Raw genomic sequence first — 21,707 nt, forward strand, 5'->3', positions numbered from 1 at the left:
TAGAAACCTGTGAACCGTGCTTCTTCTGGGACGGGAAAAATTACCCCCGGCTTTGAGAAGAGAAGCAATGGTTGCGAAGAAACCCGGAACTAGAGCGGGGTCTCTTGGAGGTGGGATTCAAAGAAACGATCCCAGGGTCGTGAAACGAACTCTATCTTGTATCCCGAGGATACAACTTCCCTGACCCATGTGCCCTCTACTGAGGAGATCCAGAAGTCCCTGAGGAAGAGGAGACAGCCGCCCAGCCTGGGAAGTGGGCTGAGGTCTAGACGAGAGTCATGCCGAGGTGGATCTTCCAGTCCTAGACCTGGAGGATATACCTTGGGAGTAGCGAGAACGCCAGGAAGGAGTGGGTCTAAAAAAATACCCTGTTCTTCTCTGGACGTGCCTGTGGCCTTTGCTGCGTGAACCCTGAAAAAGGTCGGCTGGTAAGTGACTTTTTGGAAGACAAATCCGCCTGCCGGGCCTTGAGCCAATGGTCCGCCGGGAGGGAACAGCATTGCTGGAAGCCTGAGTCGCACAAGACGCGGCATCCAGGGAAGCGGAGGCCAGGTATTCACCTACAAGAGAAATCTGGCTAGCAAGCTCAGCTAGCTGTCCGGGTGGAGCCCCGTCCGGGATGCCCTGACGGAGCTGTTTGGCCCATTTGGATACTTCGCAAAGGATTCTATGATTATCATTAGAATCCTTCAGAGATGCTCCGCCAGCTAGAGAAAGGACAGTGTTGGTCTCTCGACAGCCTGGAAACCCGAGGATCCACCGAGGGGGAAGTCCAATTAGCGGTGAGCTCCGGAGAAAAGAGATAAAACGCCAAGGCGCTTTCCTCTCTGAAAGCGTCTGGCCGGATTCTCTCCTTCTCTCGTCATGATTTCCTCTAAATCAGGGTGAGGAGCGAAAACCTTTGAAGGTGGTTTAGCCCGTCTAAACGAAACCGCCTGGTCTGCGGGTTCCGTAGCGGAATCTTTGATGCCACAGGTCTGATTTATCGCTCCAATGAGGTACTGAACCATATCCCTCATGGATTTGGTTCAAATCCAGCGCCGAAATATCCTACGAAGGCGCATCAGAGAAAGCCTCGCCTGACGCAGGGGAGGACCGAGGGGAAGCCGACCACAGGAAGGACCGTGGGGCGAAATGGAATGGGATAAGGACTCAGACCAGCGTTCCTGTCTGGACCTTTTGCGACCTATAACGGAAGGCTCAGACGGAGTCTCCTGCGACCCGTTGGCTACTGCGGGGGTCTGCAGGGGCAACCTATCAACCACAGACACAAGGGTTTTAGACACCCGTGTTAGATCCGCTATGGATTGTGATAGAGAGGACACCCAGGCTGGAGTGGAGTTTTCGCTTTGTAGCGGAACAGCGGGAGGGTCCTGGGAGGGGGTTGCTACACGTCTGACAGAGAGCAGAAATACCAGAAGGTTAGGGTACAGAAGGGCAGAGAAGTGTCAGTCTGCAGAGCAGAGCTACTCACGACAGGCGGAGCAATCATCGGACGGAAAAGCTGCATAGCTGCTCAGAGGAGGATCTTGATAGAAGATGCACATCAGCGATGATCCTTAACGCAGAAAAGCAAACAGACAGCAGACTTCTGGGACACTGCTGTTTGGTCCCTTCAGTCCGGGACCAGCTGCAGCCGCAAGGAGTGGGGCAAGGCGTTCCTGGCACCGAAAAACAAACTTGGGGGCACAGGAGAAAGTGGGCGGGGCTAACCGCCGTGTCAGTACCGCCTGCTGTATCCCCCAATGCGACGAAATGAACCAGTCGGGCGGGAGAAAAGCCCGCCCGATGGAGAGAAGGAAGTGGGCGGAGTCGCGGCCGGAAGTAGGCCCCGGGAGAAGCCGGGGCCTAAATTAGAAGTCGGCGACCGCCGGAGAGGGCCGTGGCGACGGTGGAAGTGCAGCCAGGAAGCGGCGCGGCCGCCCGCAGACAGAGAGGAGCGCAGCCACAGGAAAAGGCAGCGCGGCTGCCTGCAGGCCCGCCGCAACGGCCCCACAGAAAAGCGCGGTCGCCGGTGGAAAACGGCGCGGCTGTGTGCGCGCCAGAAAGGGAGAAGCGGCCGCTGCAAAAAGACAGCGCGGGTGCCAGTAGGGCCGCCGCGCCACCCAGAGCAAGGAGCAGCCGCAGCAAAAAGGGGGCTGTGCGGCTGCCTAGACAGTGCAGCGCGGCCGCCGACAGAGTTGAGCAGCCGCAGTAAAATTAAGCGCGGCTGCCAGAAGGGCCGCCGCGCCACTCGGGTACAGGAGCGGCCGCAGCAAAAAGGGGCTGTGCGGCTGCAGAGACGGTGCGGGGGAAGCAGCGCGGCCGCCATGCGAAGGGGCGGCCGCCGTAAAAATCAGCGCGGCGGCCAGAAGGGCCTCCGCGCCACTCGGGAACAGGAGCGGCCGCAGCAAAAAGGGTAGTGCGGTCGCCCAGATAGTGGGCCCCCAAAGGGCCGCCGCGCGAAGGAGAAACGACTTCTCCCATGTCACCCCGAGAAGGACCCAGAGGAAGGGGAGCAGGAATACTCACCTAAACATCCCACGCCGTCTGTTACTAACCTCAAACCGGTGAAGGTATCAGACGTCCAGGGAGCTGATGGACGTCCTCGTCTCCTCCAACCGACAGGCTCTGGTGGGCGAGTGGGTGGGGGACGGAGCCAGGACCGGACTTCTAAGCACGCTTGTGTGCTAGGATCTTGGTCCTGGTGTGGGATCTATGAGGATACGGGGTGGCAGTACACGCCGTACTCATAGTCCGCTTGTGGGACTACAGGTGTGACTGTTCACCCTGTATCCCTTCCGAAAAACCTGAAAGAAAACGACGCACATTGAGGTAGATAAGGGTCTAATGAAAGACCCGTGTCCACCTCCTACTGACACTAAGCTAAACTGGAGATCCTACTTCCTGTCGGTGCGGTGTACACTGCAGAGGAGGAGCTAACTTTTTTATTTGCATAGTGTCAGCCTCCTAGTGGCAGCAGCATACACCCATGGTTCCTGTGTCCCCCAATGAAAGGCGATGGAGAAAGTGCCTCTGTACAGCCGAGGGTAAAACCTGGTGGGCAGGGCTGCATGTCCGGCAATAGGCCTGGCTGCAGAGGAGGATACTGAAGGTGAAACTCCAGTGCTCGTCTGATAAGGGAGGGGGGAGATCGGTGCCCTAGAAGGGGCACGTCGCCCCTAAAATCAGCTCAGGCAGTGGCTTCCCACGTTGCAGGAGAGGATACGGAGAGGTGAAACTCCCGTGCTCGCCTGTTGTTGGTTCGGGGGAGATCGGAACGTGAAAGAATCCGTTGCCCCCTTCGTCCGTTGTAAAAGGTTAAAGTAAAAAGAGTTCTTTGGGTCTGAATAGCAGACCCGTCCGTGTGCCTCCTACGGACACTAAGCAAGAACTGGTTAGCTGGGGGCCAGCAGGAGGGTGTATACTGCAGGGGAGGAGATCACTTTCTTTGTATTACTTAGTGTCAGCCTCCCGGTGGCAGCAGCATACACCCATGGTCTGTGTCCCCCAATGAGGCGAAGGAGAAATTAGAGTTAATAATTTGTCAGAGAGTTTCCCGCTGTTTAGGGGTACCAGACAGGGGTGTCCACTGTCCCCGTTGCTCTTCGCTCTGGCCGTGGAGCCGTTAGCGGCTAAAATAAGAGGTGCTCAGGAGGTTAGAGGTTACATCTATGGTAGGAGGGAAGACAAAATTGCATTATATGCTGACGATATTTTGTTGCTCCTGGAGGATCCTGAAAGGTCCCTGTGCAATGCGGTTGCTTTGATTGAGGAGTTCGGTCGGTTTTCGGGACTCACAATAAACTGGGATAAAGGTACCTACACACTGAACAACTTAACAACGATAACGATAGCGATCCGTGACGTTGCAGCGTCCTGGCTAGCGATATCGTTGTGTTTGACACGCAGCAGCGATCAGGATCCTGCTGTGACATCGCTGGTCGGAGCTAGAAGGCCAGCACCTAAAGGTACCGTCACATTAAGCGACGCTGCAGCGATATAGGCAACGATGCCGATCGCTGCAGCGTCGCTGTTTAGTCGTTGTGTGGTCGCTGGAGAGCTGTTACACAGACCGCTCTCCAGCGACCAACGATGCCGAAGTCCCCGGGTAACCAGGGTAAATATCGGGTTACTAAGCGCAGGGCCGCGCTTAGTAACCCGATGTTTACCCTGGTTACCATTGTAAAAGTTAAAAAAAACAAACACTACATACTTACATTCCGGTGTCAGTCCCCCGGCGTCAGCTTCCCTGCACTGACAGGGCTCGGAAGGGATGGCACGCCATTTGGCTTTTTAAATGGAAAATTAGCTCCAATCATTAGCGGACACCATGTCACGTTTGGAGAGCCCCTGTGTGCCTAAACATTGGAGATCCCCCAGAAATGACCCCATTTTGGAAACTAGACCCCCAAAGGAACTAATCTAGATGTGTGGTGAGGACTTTGAACCCCCAAGTGCTTCACAGAAGTTTATAACGCAGAGCCATGAAAATAAAAAAAAAAAATTATTTTCTCAAAAATGATCTTTTAGCCTGCAATTTTTTATTTTACAAAGGGTAACAGGAGAAATTTGACCCCAAAAGTTGTTGTCCAGTTTCTCCTGAGTACGCTGATACCCGATATGTGGGGTTAAACCACTGTTTGGGCACATGCCGGGGCTCGGAAGTGAAGTAGTGACATTTTGAAATGCAGACTTTGATGGAATGCTCTGTGGGCGTCACGTTGCGTTTGCAGAGCCCCTGATGTGGCTTAACAGTAGAGACCCCCCACAAGTGACCCCATTTTGGAAACTAGACCCCGAAAGGAACTTATCTAGATGTGTGGTGAGCACTTTGAACCCCCAAGTGCTTCATAGAAGTTTATAATGCAGAGCCGTGAAAATAATAAATACGTTTTCTTTCCTCAAAAATAATTATTTAGCCCAGAATTTTTTATTTTCCCAAGGGTTACAGGAGAAATTGGACCCCAAAAGTTGTTGTCCAGTTTCTCCTGAGTACGCTGATACCCCATGTGTGGGGGTAAACCACTGTTTGGGCACACGTCGGGGCTCAGAAGGGAAGTAGTGACTTTTGAAATGCAGACTTTGATGGAATGGTCTGCGGGCGTCACATTGCGTTTGCAGAGCCCCTGGTGTGCCTAAACAGTAGAAACCCCCCACAAGTGACCCCATTTTAGAAACTAGACCCCCCAAGGAACTTATCTAGGTATGTGGTGAGCACTTTGAACCCCCAAGTGCTTCACAGACGTTTACAACGCAGAGCCGTGAAAATAAAAAATCATTTTTCTTTCCTCAAAAATGATGTTTTAGCAAGCATTTCTTTATTTTCACAAGGGTAACAGGAGAAATTGGACCCCAGTAATTGTTGCGCTGTTTGTCCTGAGTATGCTGGTACCCCATATGTGGGGGTAAACCACTGTTTGGGTGCACGTCGGGGCTCGGAAGTGAGGGAGCACCATTTGACTTTTTGAATACAAGATTGGCTGGAATCAATGGTGGCGCCATGTTGCGTTTGGAGACCCCCTGATGTGCCTAAACAGTGGAAACCCCTCAATTCTAACTCCAACACACCCCTAACCCTTATCCCAACTGTAGCCGTAACCCTAATCACAACCCTAACCCCAACACACCCGTAACCCCAACACACCCCTAACCCTAACCACAACCCTAATTCCAACCCAACCCAACCCTAAGGCTATGTGCCAACGTTGCGGATTCGTATGAGATTTTTCAGCATCATTTTTGAAAAATCCGCGGGTAAAAGGCACTGCGTTTTACCTGCGGATTTACCGCGGATTTCCAGTGTTTTTTGTCCGGATTTCACCTGCGGATTCCTATTGAGGAACAGGTGTAAAACGCTGCGGAATCCGCACAAAGAATTGACATGCTGCGGAAAATACAACGCAGCGTTCCCGCGCGGTATTTTCCGCACCATGGGCACAGCGGATTTGGCTTTCCATGTTTACATGGTACTGTAAACCTGATGGAACTCTGCTGCGGATCCGCAGCGGCCAATCCGCACCGTGTGCACATAGCCTAATTCTAAAGGTATGTGCACACGCTGCGGAAAACGCTGCGGATCAGCAGCAGTTTCCCATGAGTTTACAGTTCAACGTAAACCTATGGGAAACAAAAATCGCTGTACACATGCTGCAGAAAAACTGCACGGAAACGCAGCGGTTTACATTCCGCAGCATGTCATTTCTTTCTGCGGATTCCGCAGCGGTTTTACAACTGCTCAAATAGAAAATCGCTGTTGTAAAACCGCATTGAAATGCGCAGAAAAAACATGGTAAATCCGCCATAAATCCGCAGAGGTTTAGCACTGCGGATTTATCAAATCCGCAGCTGAAAAATCCGCAGAGGACCAGAATACGTGTGCACATACCGAAACCCTAACCCTAGCCCTAACCCTACCCCTACCCCTAGTTCTTACCCCAACCTTAGTGGAAAAAAAATAAATATTTTTTTTATTGTCCCTACCTATGGGGGTGACAAAGGGGGGGGGTCATTTACTTTTTTTTTTTTATTTTGATCACTGAGATATAATCTATCTCAGTGATCAAAATTCACTCTGGAACGAATCTGCCGGCCGGCAGATTCGGCGGGCGCACTGCACATGCGCCCGCCATTTTGGAAGATGGCGGCGCCCAGGAAAGAAGACGGATGGTCCCCGGGAGGCCAGGTAAGTATAAGAGGGGGGAGATCAGGGCACGGGGGGGGGGGGCGTCGGAGCACGGGGGGGTGGACCGGAACATGGGGGGGTGGATTGGAGCACGGAGTGGGGGATCGCTGTGCGGGCGGGTGGATCGGAGCAAGGGGGGGGGGGGGGAAATCGCTGTGCAGGGGGGGATCGCTGTGCGGGGGGGGGATCGGAGTGCGGGGGGGTTTGATTGGAGCACGGGGGGAGCGGGCAGGAGGACGGGGGAGCGGAGCACAGGACCGAGGGGAGCAGACCGCAGATCGGGGGGCTGGGGGGGCGATCGGAGGGGTGGGGTGGGTGCACATTAGTGTTTCCAGCCATGGCCGATGATATTGCAGCATCGGCCATGGCTGGATTGTAATATTTCACCATTTTTTTAGGTGAAATATTACAAATCGCTCTGATTGGCAGTTTCACTTTCAACAGCCAATCAGAGCGATCGTAGCCACGAGGGGGTGAAGCCACCCCCCCTCGGCTAAACTACCACTCCCCCTGTCCCTGCAGATCGGGTGAAATGGGAGTTAACCCTTTCACCCGGCCTGCAGGGACGCGATCTTTCCATGACGCATATGCTGCGTCATGGGTCGGAATGGCACCGACTTTCATGACGCAGCGTATGCGTCAAAGGTCGGGAAGGGGTTAAAAGGACGAGAATTGCAGAAATGTTCCCTGAACACAGAGATCCGTGTGTCGTCCGTGTGCAGTGCAAGGATGCGATTTTCTCGCCGGCACGCAAAATGGAGATATAATGGGCTCAAACATTTGTGAAAACATATATACAGTCTATCTATCTATCTATCTATCTATCTATCTATCTGTCAGTGACACACATACCTCTCTGTGTTCATCATCTCATTAAATACATTTACATTTGACCAGCTTGATTTTCCTGAAATCGCCTGCGCCCCCGACAACCAATGTGCGAAAATTTCGCACGGGCCAACTAGTATTATTATTATTACACCTGCTACATACTGGGATAGAATCTTAGAGATGAGAACACCCCTTTAAGTAAATTTCAATGCTCACATAATGTTTAGGGGCTTTTGTGGTCTCCGGTTTCTTCATTGAGATATTCGGGGCCGTAGCGGTCACAGTTTAGCATTATGACGGCAGGAGGAGGATTTTGTACCTGCTGTTGGCACATACCTTCATCTTCTCCTGATCGGCCTCCAGCTTTCGCAGCGTACTTTCTACATCTCCATTTCTGCTCTGTAGAGACTCATTTTCTTGTTCTAACCGTTTCTGTACAATAATAGATCAAATAAATTAAATAAAGGTTCAGAATCCGATAAATCAAAAGAAAAGTAAAAAGGTCTGCGGACATCTCAGATAAAATCGCAAAAAACCGAAACGCCAAACTGATATATGATAATAAGTTATTTCAACGCCAAACAAACATAAGTGAGTATATAGCGGCCATATAACGTGCCAGCGCACTGCAGAACTCGGGATCAGAATTACCTGTATCACCGGCATACCGGATACTGTTCTATCAAACCATGAAATCCATGGTCAGCCCGTGATATTAAGGGCATGTGCACACGTTCAGGATTTCTAGCAGAAATTTCCTGACAAAAACCGGACATTTCTGCCAGAAATCTGCATGCCTTTTTTTTTTGCGGTTTTTATGCGTTTTTTGCGCGTTTTTTCCCAATGCATTATATAGCGGGAAAAAGGCGAAAAATCCGCAAAATTAATGAACATGCTGATTTTTTTTTTACCGCGATGCGTTTTTTTCGCGGAAAAAAACGCATCATGTGCACAAAAATTGCAGAATGCATTCTAAATGATAGGATGCATATGATATGTCTGCGTTTTATAGCGTTTTTATCGCGAAAAGATGCGGAAAAAAACAGCGAAAAAACCTGAACGTGTGCACATACCCTCATAATCCCCTACAGAGAAAATCCGCTTACTACTGGAGCTGGAATTGTGCAATAAGTCATACACCTACCCCGACGACAGGGGGTCCCACACCGACCATCAGGAGGGAGGTTCTGAGCCCCTTTTTAATTTTGGAGCAGTTGCATACGTACTGGCGTGGAAAAATGTCGCAGATGCATGGAGTCGGGGGTTGGGTCAGGTTCTGTGACTATTGCTAGTTCCTTCCAGGGATCCCCAGTAAGTCCCAATCTACAGCATTAGTTTCCCAGCAGAAATAGTCACTGACTCATTCCAAGCATTACGTCTTCTAATAATGGAGGATGAAGGGCCGCCGAGCTTACAATATTGTGCTGTGCAGACGTCCTGTCCATTTCTCGAGCACTTTCCAGAGCGGAGACCTGGGCTTCCAATCGATCCACCTTCTCCGCACATTGCCGCCTTACGCTGTGCAGCTGATGGGTCAGTTTATCAGTCTCGGATTTGAGCTCAGATTCCTTAATAAGAGGAAACAAAAAAATGTCACTTTGTTCTAATAATCACATTTTTTTTTGCTTCTTGTATCTGTAAAAAAAAAAACCAAAAAAGATCATTTTGATATTTTACTAATGTCTTATCTTGGTTATAACAATTCCATTTTTTTCATAAATACATTAAAAATGCACCAGGGTGAGAACAATAATTGGAGGCCTCCTGGTCTGACCAGACAATTTACATAATAAGTACAACCACCGGAGACGCAACACTATAACAACTTCCAATAGGCAACGACACCCTGCACTATCGGACTCGGGCGGGGTCGATTAACCCCTTAAATACCGCTGTCAATTGCAACAGTGGAACAGTGGTATTTAAATTGTTTTAAGGGGGGGGGGGCACAAGATTCCCTTAGTAACCATTGGACCCCCAGATGGGAATCGCAGGTCCCCATGGTTACCATGGTACAATTAAGCTACGTTCGTTCCCTTCCGAGCTCTGTTGTGCACACAAATAGTATTCCCCCACATATGGGGTATCGGCGTACTCAACAGAAATTGCACAACAAATTTTAGGGTCCAATTTCTCCCGTCACCCGGAAAAATGAGAAATCGTTGGTCAACTTTTAACCCTTATAACTTCCTAACAGAAAAAAAAGTTTCAAACATTGTGCTGATGTAAAGTAGACAGTAGAAAATGTTATTTATTAACTGTTTTGTCTAACATAACTTTCTGATTTAAGGGTATAAGAATTCAAAAGTTTCAAAATTGCCAAAATCTTGTCAAATTTCTTATTATTTTTACAAATAAACACAAGTCATATTGAACAAATTTTACCAGTTATGAAGTACAATGTCATGAAGACAATATGTCACGAAAATACAGTCTCAGAATCAGTGGGATCCGTTGAATTGTTCCAAAATTATTACCACATAAGGTGAACCTGGTCAGATTTCAAAGATGTGGCTGCTCCTAAAGGTACCGTCACACTTAGCGACGCTGCAGCGATACCGACAACGATCCGGATTGCTGCAGCGTCGCTGTTTGGTCGCTGGAGAGCTGTCACACAGACAGCTCTCCAGCGACCAACGATGCCGGTAACCAGGGTAAACATTGGGTTACTAAGCGCAGGGCCGCGCTTAGTAACCCGATGTTTACCCTGGTTACCATCGTTAAAGTAAAAAAAACAACCACTACATACTTACCTACCGCTGTCTGTCCTCCAGCGCTCTGCTTCTCTGCTCTGGCTGTGAGCGCCGGGCAGCCGGAAAGCAGAGTGGTGACGTCACCGCTCTGCTTTCTGGCCGCTGTGCTCACAGCCAGAGCAGAGAAGCAGAGCGCCGGGGACAGACAGCGGTAGGTAAGTATGTAGTGGTTGTTTTTTTTACTTTAACGATGGTAACCAGGGTAAACATCGGGTTACTAAGCGCGGCCCTGCGCTTAGTAACCCGATGTTTACCCTGGTTACCAGCGAAGACATCGCTGAATCGGCGTCACACACGCCGATTCAGCGATGTCTGCGGGAGATCCAGCGACGAAACAAAGTTCTGGACTTTCTTCCCCGACCAGCAATATCACAGCAGGGGCCTGATCGCTGCTGCCTGTCACACTGGACGATATCGCTAGCCAGGACGCTGCAACGTCACGGATCGCTAGCGATATCGTCTAGTGTGACGGTACCATTAGGCCAGGATCACACATGCGAGAAACACGTCCGTGTCTCGCATGTGAAATCCAAGCTCTGGCGCCGCCACTCCAGAGCGGAGCGTGCGGCTCCATGTGTTGCTATGCGGCCGCACGCTCCGCTCCTGGAGTGCCGGCGCCAGAGCTTGGATTTCACATGCGAGACACGGACGTGTTTCTCGCATGTGTGATCCCGGCCTTAAGGTCAAAATTGCATTGTTCACTAAGGGGGTATTAGAGGCCAAATTAGCCTCTGTGAGAACAGTAACTTGTATAGTGAAAGTAGTGAAATAAGTAGGATAAAGTGTATAGCCTTTCATGGAAAGAACCAGAAAGCAAAAATGACCAGGATTGCTCATAAGACCAGGCAATCACTCTAACCAGATGCGAGTTTCGCACACATGCTTCATCAAGGATGACTGTTTCCATGCGATGGTTTTATGGAGCATAATACCCAATTGGAGAGTGTATAACAAGATGAAACACATATCTCTGATTAGGTACTACGCTCTATAAAAGCCATCGAGTAGGAACGGACAGCCAACCCCAGATGAAGCATATATGCGAAACGCCTGTCCAGCTAGGGTGGCTGCCTAGTCTTTGCGATTCCCCCATAAAAGGCTATATACTTTATGCTATTTCTTTCAGTATCACTATACAAGTTACGGTTTTCATTACAGCTAATTTGGCCTATACTAGATGGTGGCCCGATTCTAACACATCGGGTATTCTAGAATATGTATGTAGTTTATTTATGAAGTTTTCAGAATAATGCAATTTATACACAGGATGCGGCCGGCCGGGCGTGACCAATTAGCGAAGCGTGGTTCAAATTCCGCGCCAATTCGCGGCAGGACTGCGCCGGTCACTGATTGTTCGCGGCCGGCCAGGCGTGACCAATCAGTGAAGACAGGGCTTGCTCCAGGTTATTGAGGGCCCCGAGCGAAAGAGTCTCAGTGGGCCTCCCTCTTTAACACATAACCACGATTCATGATGCAGATACAGCAGAGAAATATAGCATAGCCAAGTAGCATATAACACAGCCCACGTAGCATATAGCACAGGCCACGTAGCCTATAGAACAGCCAAGTAGTATATAACACAGCCCACGTAGTATATAACACAGCCCACGTAGTATATAGCACAGCCCACGTAGTATATAACACAGCCCGCGTAGTATATAGCACAGCCCACGTAGTATATAGCACAGCCCACATAGTATATAGCACAGCCCACATAGTATATAGCACAGCCCACATAGTATATAGCACAGCCCAGGTAGTATATAGCACAGCCCAGGTAGTATATAACACAGCCCATGTAGTATGTAGCACAGCCCACACAGTATATAACACAGCCCACGTAGTATATAGCAGAGCCCACGTAGTATATAGCAGAGCCCACGTAGTATATAGCAGAGCCCACGTAGTATATAGCAGAGCCCACGTAGTATATAGCACAGCCCACGTAGTATATAGCACAGCCCACGTAGTATATAGCACAGCCCACGTAGTATATAGCACAGCCCACGTAGTATATAGCACAGCCCACGTAGTATATAGCACAGCCCACGTAGTACAGCACAGCCCACGTAGCATATAGCACAGCCCATGCAGTGTATAACACAGCCCACGTAGTATATAACACAGCCACGTATATTGCACAGCTATGTAGTATATAACACAGCCATGTAGTATATTGCCCAGCTACGTAGTATATAGCACAGCCCACGTAGTGTATAACACAGCCCATGTAGTATATAGCACAGCTCGCGCAGTATATAACACAGCCAAGCAATATATTGCACAGCCACATAGTATATAGCACAGCCCATGTAGTATATAGCAATGTGGGCACCATATCCCTGTTAATAAAAAAGAATTAAAATAAAAAATAGTTACATACTCACCTTCCGGCGGCCCCCGGATCCAGCCCCGGATCCTCGCGGGGCTCCGGTCCCAGAATGCATTGCAGTCTCGCGAGATGATGATGTAGCAGTCTTGTCAGACCGCTACGTCATCATCTCGCGAGACCGCAATGCATGGACCGGAGCGTTAGATCTTTTTACTATTGATGCTGCATAACTTGCGTGAGCGCTGACTGGAAGGGAGTATGGAGGGGACACTGACGGAGAGTAGGAAGGGGCGAATTTGCGGCCGGACTGTGCCCGTCGCTAATCAGCGACACGGGATTTCCGTGACAGACAGACGGAAGTACCCCTTAGACAATTATATAGATAGATGCCTACAATGGATGCACTTATGTAAATTATTAACTCTTCTTACCAGAATGTCTCTTATTTTTGCTCCCACTCATGTGCATTTTTAATTTTTCACATCTGGACATGCATTACTAATCATGATTTTCATGTCATTAATAAAAGGCATTCAAGGCTTAAGTGGCCGCTGTCCTTTATAACATATGACCAAAATAAACCCCATTATGATATGTTACTTATAACATAGAATATTTAAAGTGGATCTGTCACCAAATTTCATAATAAAAACTGTCACACATTATTAAACAGATGTCTTAGACCGGATGAAGCTGGTGTTCTTCCTTTGAAATCCCATGAAAGAATGGCTGTTAAAAATCTTCTTAAAACCAATCCCAATAATTAAATCAAATTGATTCATAAAATGCTTATTATTATTTTAGGATTATACAGCTATTTGTCGCTCATTTTCAAAATTAGTGCACCAGCCTCACCAGGTCTAAGAAATCCATGTAATGATGTATGCAGCTCTCCTGTGAATACTGTTGACAAATCCACTTTTCTTGCACCATTTTCATCCATTTACTTGCTTAGGTGTATGATGTAATGAAAACTTGCAGTAAGGGGGTCCGATACTTACACATGCAGTGATCTGCTTCTCTTTGTGCTTCAGCTCCTCGTCTCTGGCTTGTAGCCGTTCTCTCACCGTCTGTAACGTCTGTTCTAAATCTCGGAGCTTAATAAGGGGAAAAAACAAAACAACGTATAACTGAGCAATCCTCAGACACTGATACCTATATACCACTGCCACTGATTGGACAAGGGTCGGAGAGTTGAATGTTGACAGCTGTTAATCCCTTCACGCCGCAGCCCTTTTTCGTTTTTGCGTTTTCGTTTTTTGCTCCCCTCCTTCCCAGAGCCATAGCTTTTTTATTTTTCCGTCAATATGGCCATGTGAGGGCTTGTTTTTTGTGGGACGAGTTGTACTTTTGAACAACACCATTGGTTTTACCATGTCTAGTACTAGAAAACGGGGAAAAAATTCCAAGTGTGGTGAAATTGCAAAAAAAGTGCAATCCCACACTTGTTTTTTGTTTGGCTTTTTTGCTAGGTGCACTAAATGCTAAAACTAACCCTGCCATTATGATTCTCCAGGTCATTACGAGTTCATAGACACCAAACATGGCTAGGTTATTTTTTATCTAAGTGGTGAAAAAAAATTCAAAACTTTGCTAAAAAAAATAAAATTGCGCCATTTTCCGATACCCGTAGCGTCTCCATTTTTCATGATCTGGGGTCAGGTGAAGGTTTATCTTTTGTGTGCCGAGCTGACATTTTTAATGATACCACTTTTGTGCAGATACGTTCTTTTGATCGCACGTTATTGCATTTTAATGCAATGTTGCGTCGACCAAAAAAACGTATTTCTGGCGTTTCTAATTTTTTTCTCGCTACACCGTTTTGCGATCAGGTTAATGCTTTTTTTTATTGATAGATCGGGCGATTCTGAATGCTGCGATACCAAATAGGGGGGGAGACACGACATGCGCAGTACTAGTATGGGGCATGTCGCGAAGGGTTAAATTAGTTTTACCAAAATTGTAAAGATATCTGATTGATCACTGGGGAGGGATTGAACTGCTGAGACCCCCCCAAGATTGTGACTCTGCAGTGCCCCGTCAGGAAGGAGTGGAGGTCAAGCATGCCCACCTCTGCTCCATCCACGGGTAAATACACCTGATTTATTAGTGGTAAATTGCAGCAAATAACTATTTAATGCAAAACGCTTTAGGTGAATCTGTCAGCAGCATGATGTAGGGGCAGAGACTCTGATTCCAGCGATGTATCACTTACCGTAGTTTACTGGGTGCAGCAGTTGTGATACAATCCCTGTTTTCTCTGCTGCAGATCTAGCAGTGGTCAGAATGCTGAGCTCTGTATAATCCCACCGATTGGCAGCTTTCTGCCTATGTACTGTGCCTACCGTGTGGGCGGGGTTGGACAAGAAGGCACGAGAGAGAGGTACCTTCACACTCAGCGATGCTACAGCGATACCGACAACGATCCGGATCGCTGCAGCGTCGCTGTTTGGTCGCTGTAGAGCTGTCACACATACAGCTCTCCAGCGACCAACGATGCCGGTAACCAGGGTAAACATCGGGTTACTAAGCGCAGGGCCGCACTTAGTAACCCGATGTTTACCCTGGTTACCAGCGTAAAAGTAAAAAAAAACAAACACTACATACTTACCTTCCGCTGTCTGTCCCCGGCGCTGTGCTTTCCTGCACTGACTGTGAGCACAGCGGCCGGAAAGCAGAGCGGTGACGTCACCGCTGTGCTTTCCGGCTGGCCGGCGCTCACAGTCAGTGCAGAGAAGCACAGCGCCGGGGGACAGACAGCGGAAGGTAAGTATGTAGTGTTTGTTTTTTTTACTTTTACGCTGGTAACCAGGGTAAACATCGGGTTACTAAGCACGGCCCTGCGCTTAGTAACCCGATGTTTACCCTGGTTACCAGTGAAGACATCGCTGAATCGGCATCACACACGCCGATTCAGCGATGTCTGCAGGGAGTCCAGCGACGAAATAAAGTGCTGGACTTTCTGCACCGACCAACGACATCACAGCAGGATCCTGATCGCTGCTGCCTTTCAAACTGAACGATATCGCTAGCCAGGACGCTGCAACGTCACGGATCGCTAGCGATATCGTTCAGTGTGAAGGTACCTCTAGTCCCTCTAGTGATGATCTCCTGCTGATAAAAGAGGATATTTGGGGATTCACCATAAAATCCTTTCTCGGAGGTTTAATTGGGGGACACAGGAAACCATGATGCTGCTGCCACCAGGAGGCGGACACTAAGAATTACAACCTTAATAAAAAAAGTTGTCTCTTCCTCCGCACCCTACACCCGCCTTTTGACAACCAAGCAGATCCCCTTATTTTTGTGGGCACCATTGAATAGTACAGCAGCGGCACAAGCCCTCTAACCTTAGAGGAACTTTCATTTCTGAACAGGTCGATCTCCGCATCCTTCCGCTGCAGTAAATCCTGCAGATCTTGTAACCGGCTGTTTAGTTTTGCTGTCTGAAAAAGAAGAAGAAGAAGAAGCCGTCGATCAATAGTTATCCAAAGGCGCAAACAAAGAACAAAACCATGTGTCCTGATAGCAAACAATGGAAGCAGCCGCAGGGGAACCGTCAGTCTTGTGATAGTCACTAAGGGTACCGTCACACAGTGGCATTTTGATCGCTAGGACGGCACGATCCGTGACGTTCCAGCGATATCGTTACGATCTCGCTGTGTCTGACACGCTACTGCGATCAGGGACCCCGCTGAGAATTGTACGTCGTAGCAGATCGTCTGAAACTTTATTTCGTCGCTGGATCTCCCGCTGACATCGCTGAATCGGCGTGTGTGACGCCGATTCAGCGATGTCTTCACTGGTATCCAGAGTAAACATCGGGTTACTAAGCGCAGGGCCGCGCTTAGTAACCCGATGTTTACCCTGGTTACCAGCGTAAACGTTAAAAAAATAAACACTACATACTTACCTTCAGCTGTCTGTCCCCGGCGCTGTGCTTCTCTGCACTCCTCCTGCATCCTGTGTCAGCGCCGGCCAGCCAGAAAGCACAGCGGTGATGTCACCCGCTCTGCTTTACGGCTGACCGGCGCTGACAGTGCAGGGGAAAGCACAGCGCCGGAGGACAGACACGGAATGTAAGTATGTAATGTTTGGTTTTTTTACGTTTACGCTGGTAACCAGGGTAAACATCGGGTTACTAAGCGCGGCCCTGCGCTTAGTAAGCCGATGTTTACCCTGGTTACCAGGGGACTTCGGGATCATTGGTCGCTGGAGAGCTGTCTGTGTGACAGCTCTCCAGCGACCAAACAGCGACGCTGCAGCGATCGACATCGTTGTATCGCTGCAGCGTCGTTTCAGTGTGACGGTACCCTAAGAGGGGGCAGCACAAAACACGTCTGCCGCTCGTCCGCCCACCACTACTGACGGGAACACGACACCCCACGCTCATGGACACAATCACTTTTTCAGATTTACACTGCAGATTCCACCCCTTTAATAGTATTTCGGCTCCCAGTGCCCCATTATAAAAGACTAAAGCTCTAAGTGCCCCTTCATAAACTAATAAAGGCCCAAGCCCCCCTTATATTTATACAGCGTACCCCTTTATACAAATAATAATTCCCCCAGTGTCCCCTTATAGAGTAGTTTTTCTCCTAGTACCCCCTTAAAAAGTAATACAAGTTAACCCCTTCATAACCTTGGGATTTTTCATTTTTGTGCTTCCGTTTTTTGGTCCTCTTCTTCCAAGAGCCATACCTTTTTTTATTTTTCCATCAATATTTACCATATGAGGACTTGTTTTTTTTTGCGGAACAAGTTGCAGTTTTTAATGACACCAATGATTGTATCACATAGTGTGCTGGAATACGGGAAAGTACGGTGAAATTGCAAAAAAAAAAAAAAAAAAGTTTTTTTTATTTTTTTATTTACCATATTAACTATATTGTAAAACTGACCTGGGAATATGATTCTCCAGGTCTGTACGAGTACGAAGATACCAAACATGTATAGGTTTTTCTTTACTAAGTGGTGAAAAAAAATACTAAATTTGTAAGAAAAAATATAATTCCATTTTTGGAGATCCGCAGCGGTTTCATTTTTTGGCATCTGGCACTGGGTGAGGGTTTATTCTTTGCGGCTTCGGTTCATGTTTTTACTGACACCATTTTGTCGAAGATACAATGTGTTGATCGCCTGTTAGGCTACGTTCACACTAGCGTTCGGCTAGTGTGCGTCGCGCTAGCGTCGGGCGACGCAGCGGCGACGCACGCGTCATGCGCCCCTATGTTTAACATGCGTTTTCCGACACGTGCGTCTTTTTTGACGCTAGCGTCGGACCAAGAAAACGCAACAAGATGCATTTTTCTTGCGTCCGATTTTCGTCAAAAAACGACGCACGCGTCGAAAAACGCAGCGTTTTTACGTGCGTTTGCACGCGTTTTTCGGTGCGTTGTGCGTCACGTCGCCGACGCAGCGGCGCACAACGCTAGTGTGAACGTAGCCTTATTGCAGTGTTGCGGCGACCCAAAAAACTTAATTCTGTCATTTTGATTTTTTGTTGTCTTATTACGCCGCTTACCGACCTGATTAATTTACTTTTTATTTTGATAGATCGGGCGATTCTAAATGTGTATTTATTTTTTTTAATTGTTTTTTTTTCAATGAGGCAAAAGGGTGGCGATTTAAACTTTTATGATTTTCTTAAACCTTTTTTGTCAAATTTTTACTGACTTCAATAGTCCCTTAGGGGATTTGAAGCAACAATCATCCGGTCACCTGTGCTCCACATTGCACTGATTCAGTACTGCTATGTGTAGCAGAAATCTGTTATGAATGCCGGTCATGAGCCGACATTCACAGGAGGATCGTAGTGACAGGCAAGGAGTTCTTCTGCAGACTCCCGGCTGTCATTACAACATAAGCGCCCCGTGGTCACGTGACGGGGCCGCCGATGGGAAGGATTTTGCACTGTCTGATCTGGCTTTTAATACTCTGCAAAATGTGATATCTCTACATTAGGAACTGGAGAGTAGGAAGATCTTCCAACTCCAAGAGAAAGCAGAATTGCGAATGCAGCTCTGGATTACATTACAGGTCGTAATTCTGGATAGGTATAAGAGAAATAATGAAATAGGTTTACAAACATGATCTAGCTTTTCCACAATTTCCCCAGTAAAGGCAGAAGTGTGCGAACTTCCGATTTTCAGGTATTTACCTGGGACTCCATCTGGGTGACTGTATCTACGTGTACAGTCCGGGTCTCCAAAAGTTGTTGTCTTGTCTCGTCCAGTCTCGTCTCCAGGGCGGCTTTCTGCAAATATTAATAAGTTGGTGTTAGAACAGGCGAGTAATAGGGTAACTGCTATAGTGAACGGCGTCACTTTTTCAACATCGAGGCGGTTTATGGAAATAGATTGGTAGATGTGGCCGACCTGCCCTGTCCGTGCATCCAGCTACCCTTATTTCTTGTACTCATACACCTAGCCATGGTGCACCGTCAGGAAAGCATTCTTCTTCTATGCCGACCTTTTCCCCTACAGATCTGCAGATGGGGACACTTCAGGAGACCCGTCCTCTTCCTTATCCAGTGCTAAGGCTGAAAAAACGGGATCCTGTTGGGGACCCACTTTAGGACCCCTGCATAGTGGCTACCGATCTCTGGCACATGGGAGTTGCAGTATGTGATTTTTGGGCATATTTTCCTCACTTAGCTGCATCCCTTTGCCTTCTCCCAGAGGATGCACGGGTGCCATTTTTGATGCTCACCTGCTGCACCCCATCTTCTAGTTGCGGGTCATTGCCCTACCACAGCCCAATTTCTGAGCACCAGGGAACCTTCCGACACCCTTTGCTTCTGCGCTGAAGAAATGTTGACTGCTGGGAGGGAAACTCAGCAGTATCAAGATCTAGGGATCTCCTCTATATATCTCGGTCTCCAGGCAGGGAGCGCTGTCACTACGCTACAACTTGACCCACTGCTATGACCACAGTTGGACCGCCGAGCCAAGCGAGGGACCGGCATCACAGGCAAGTATCGGATGGGAAGGTGGTCTGTAGCTGGATCCCCATATGGCCGCTGCCTCCTTTTCCACGCACAGCTCGCCAAGTTCTTTCCAAGTTTTTTTTTTTATAAGTCCAATATGGAGCTTCTACATACTGGTCACCAGGAGGTCTCCAGAACGTGCTCACCTCCTTAAGAAGTTCCTGCAGACCTTCCTCGCCGGAGTAAGTTCCTTCAAGCGTCTTCTCCAGCGAACTGACTCTCTCCTGAAGACGAACTATGACGGCGTCCTTTTCTTCAGCTTCTACCGCCATCTAGTCCCCAAAAAATATGTGTCAGTATCAGGATGAAGTTTTATTAGCAAGAATCCAAGTTTCTTAAAGAAAGCAGCAGGTCCCCCACCTGGCTACATGTCAATACACTTTTTTATTCACAATACATTTTGGATGGCTTATGTAAGAGCAATAAATATTTAAGTGCTAACAATTTTGTCCAAATTTTACAATTTATGCCGTGTTTTCTCAAATCCACTTTTCAAAAAATGTGCAGAGGTGTAAAACACATACACACATTTTTCCTGCAACTGCAGATAGAATTCCAGCGCGTTTCACTTCGTATAATCGCCCTCTGTATTGTATTACATCATATGATGGATTAAAAAACTTCACAATTCTCACTTTTCATTTATGTGACGCCCAAACCCTTCAGCTTAGTGTCAACATAAATGGACAGTGGGAACAGGACATAGAAAGCAGCCGGTCGATGGCTCCTCAAATATCTGTAGGAGCGCAGAGGAGCCGTACCTTACACTTCAGCTGTTCGTGCTGCAGCTTCAGAGCTTCGTACCCATCCCGAATCTCAGCCAGTCTCTTCTCAGCGCTAGAGGCTCCGGACTGGGCCTAAGTACAGGGGAAGACGGTAAGAAACAGATAATAATCATGTGGTTCTATACTGGAGTATTTAATGGAAGGTGCAAGACGAGTAATCCAAGTATTTCTTAAGCAAATCTATTAGGACACAGACGACCTTATTTCCCGTGCGAGCTTTGCATCGCAGTGCACGGACTGGCCCAGCACCTCTCCTGACCTTAGCATGACAGCGTGATGTATTTCTATGCAGCTGTCACGCTCAGAATACGGCTATTTCTCTGCGCCCCTAGGTAATCTTCTGTACGGCGAGTATATAAGGAGTGACAAACTAATCCTACAAGCCCAGCATTCTACTTTATTCATTCGTTTATTAAGTGCACACTTCTTTGGTTTTTAACTTTTAAACCAATTTTAATAAAAGTGAAGTTCTAGCGACACCCGAAAATATTTTTAGTAGGTAAAAGAAAAAAAAAGAAAAGTTCTATTAAATTTTGACAGCAGACCTTCTGCAAGTCCAGGGACAGCTGCTGGATGAAGTCCTGTAGTTCTTGTTGTCTCTGTTCCAGCTCCGTAATCTTCTTCTCTGCCCCTTCCTGAGCCGCTGCCAGTTCTACCCTGTGAAACCAGAAAAAGCCATGCTGTAGTGCGACATGTGGGAAGGAGCCATGCTGTAGTGCGACATGTGGGAAGGAGCCATGCTGTAGTGCGACATGTGGGAAGGAGCCATGCTGTAGTGCGACATGTGGGAAGGAGCCGTGCTGTAGTGCGACATGTGGGAAGGAGCCACGCTGTAGTGCGACATGTGGGAAGGAGCCATGCTGTGGTATGACGTGGATAGGAGCCGCGCTGTAGTGCGACATGTGGGAAGGAGCCGCGCTGTAGTGCGACATGTGGGAAGGAGCCGCGCTGTAGTGCGACATGTGGGAAGGAGCCGCGCTGTAGTGCGACATGTGGGAAGGAGCCGCGCTGTAGTAGGACACGTGGGAAGGAGCCACGCTGTAGTGTTACATGTGGGAAGGAGCCATGCTGTAGTGACATATGGGAAGGAGCCATGCTGTAGTGTGACATGTGGGAAGGAGCCATGCCGTAGTGCGACATGTGAGAAGGAGCCGTGCTGTACTGCGACATGTGGGAAGGAGCCATGCTGTAGTGTGACATTTGGGAAGGAGCCATGCTGTAGTGTGACATGTGGGAAGGAGCCGTGCTTTAGTGTGACATGTGGGAACGAGCCATGCAGTAGTGCGACATGTGGGAACGAGCCGTGCTGTACTGCGACATGTGGGAAGGAGCCATGCTGTAGTGTGACATATGG

General features: G+C 48.4%; 1 protein-coding gene across 4 annotated transcripts in view; it reads right to left on the bottom strand.

Moving 5' to 3' along the window:
- The window catches only part of GOLGA1 (golgin A1), an 88,338-nt gene that overhangs the window by 42,207 nt on the left and 24,424 nt on the right, over positions 1 to 21,707 (bottom strand). For all 4 annotated transcript variants that reach the window (XM_069748483.1, XM_069748481.1, XM_069748482.1 and 1 more), the window contains 8 exons: positions 20,899 to 21,010; positions 20,330 to 20,425; positions 19,715 to 19,840; positions 18,741 to 18,836; positions 15,931 to 16,026; positions 13,582 to 13,677; positions 8,911 to 9,063; positions 7,832 to 7,927 (listed from right to left, as the gene is read on the bottom strand). In XM_069748483.1, the coding sequence (XP_069604584.1) occupies positions 7,832 to 7,927; positions 8,911 to 9,063; positions 13,582 to 13,677; positions 15,931 to 16,026; positions 18,741 to 18,836; positions 19,715 to 19,840; positions 20,330 to 20,425; positions 20,899 to 21,010 (871 nt within the window). The remainder of the gene's footprint in view (positions 1 to 7,831; positions 7,928 to 8,910; positions 9,064 to 13,581; positions 13,678 to 15,930; positions 16,027 to 18,740; positions 18,837 to 19,714; positions 19,841 to 20,329; positions 20,426 to 20,898; positions 21,011 to 21,707) is intronic.

The sequence above is a fragment of the Ranitomeya imitator genome, chromosome 2, assembly GCF_032444005.1.
Source record: "Ranitomeya imitator isolate aRanImi1 chromosome 2, aRanImi1.pri, whole genome shotgun sequence".
NCBI lineage: Eukaryota > Metazoa > Chordata > Amphibia > Anura > Dendrobatidae > Ranitomeya > Ranitomeya imitator.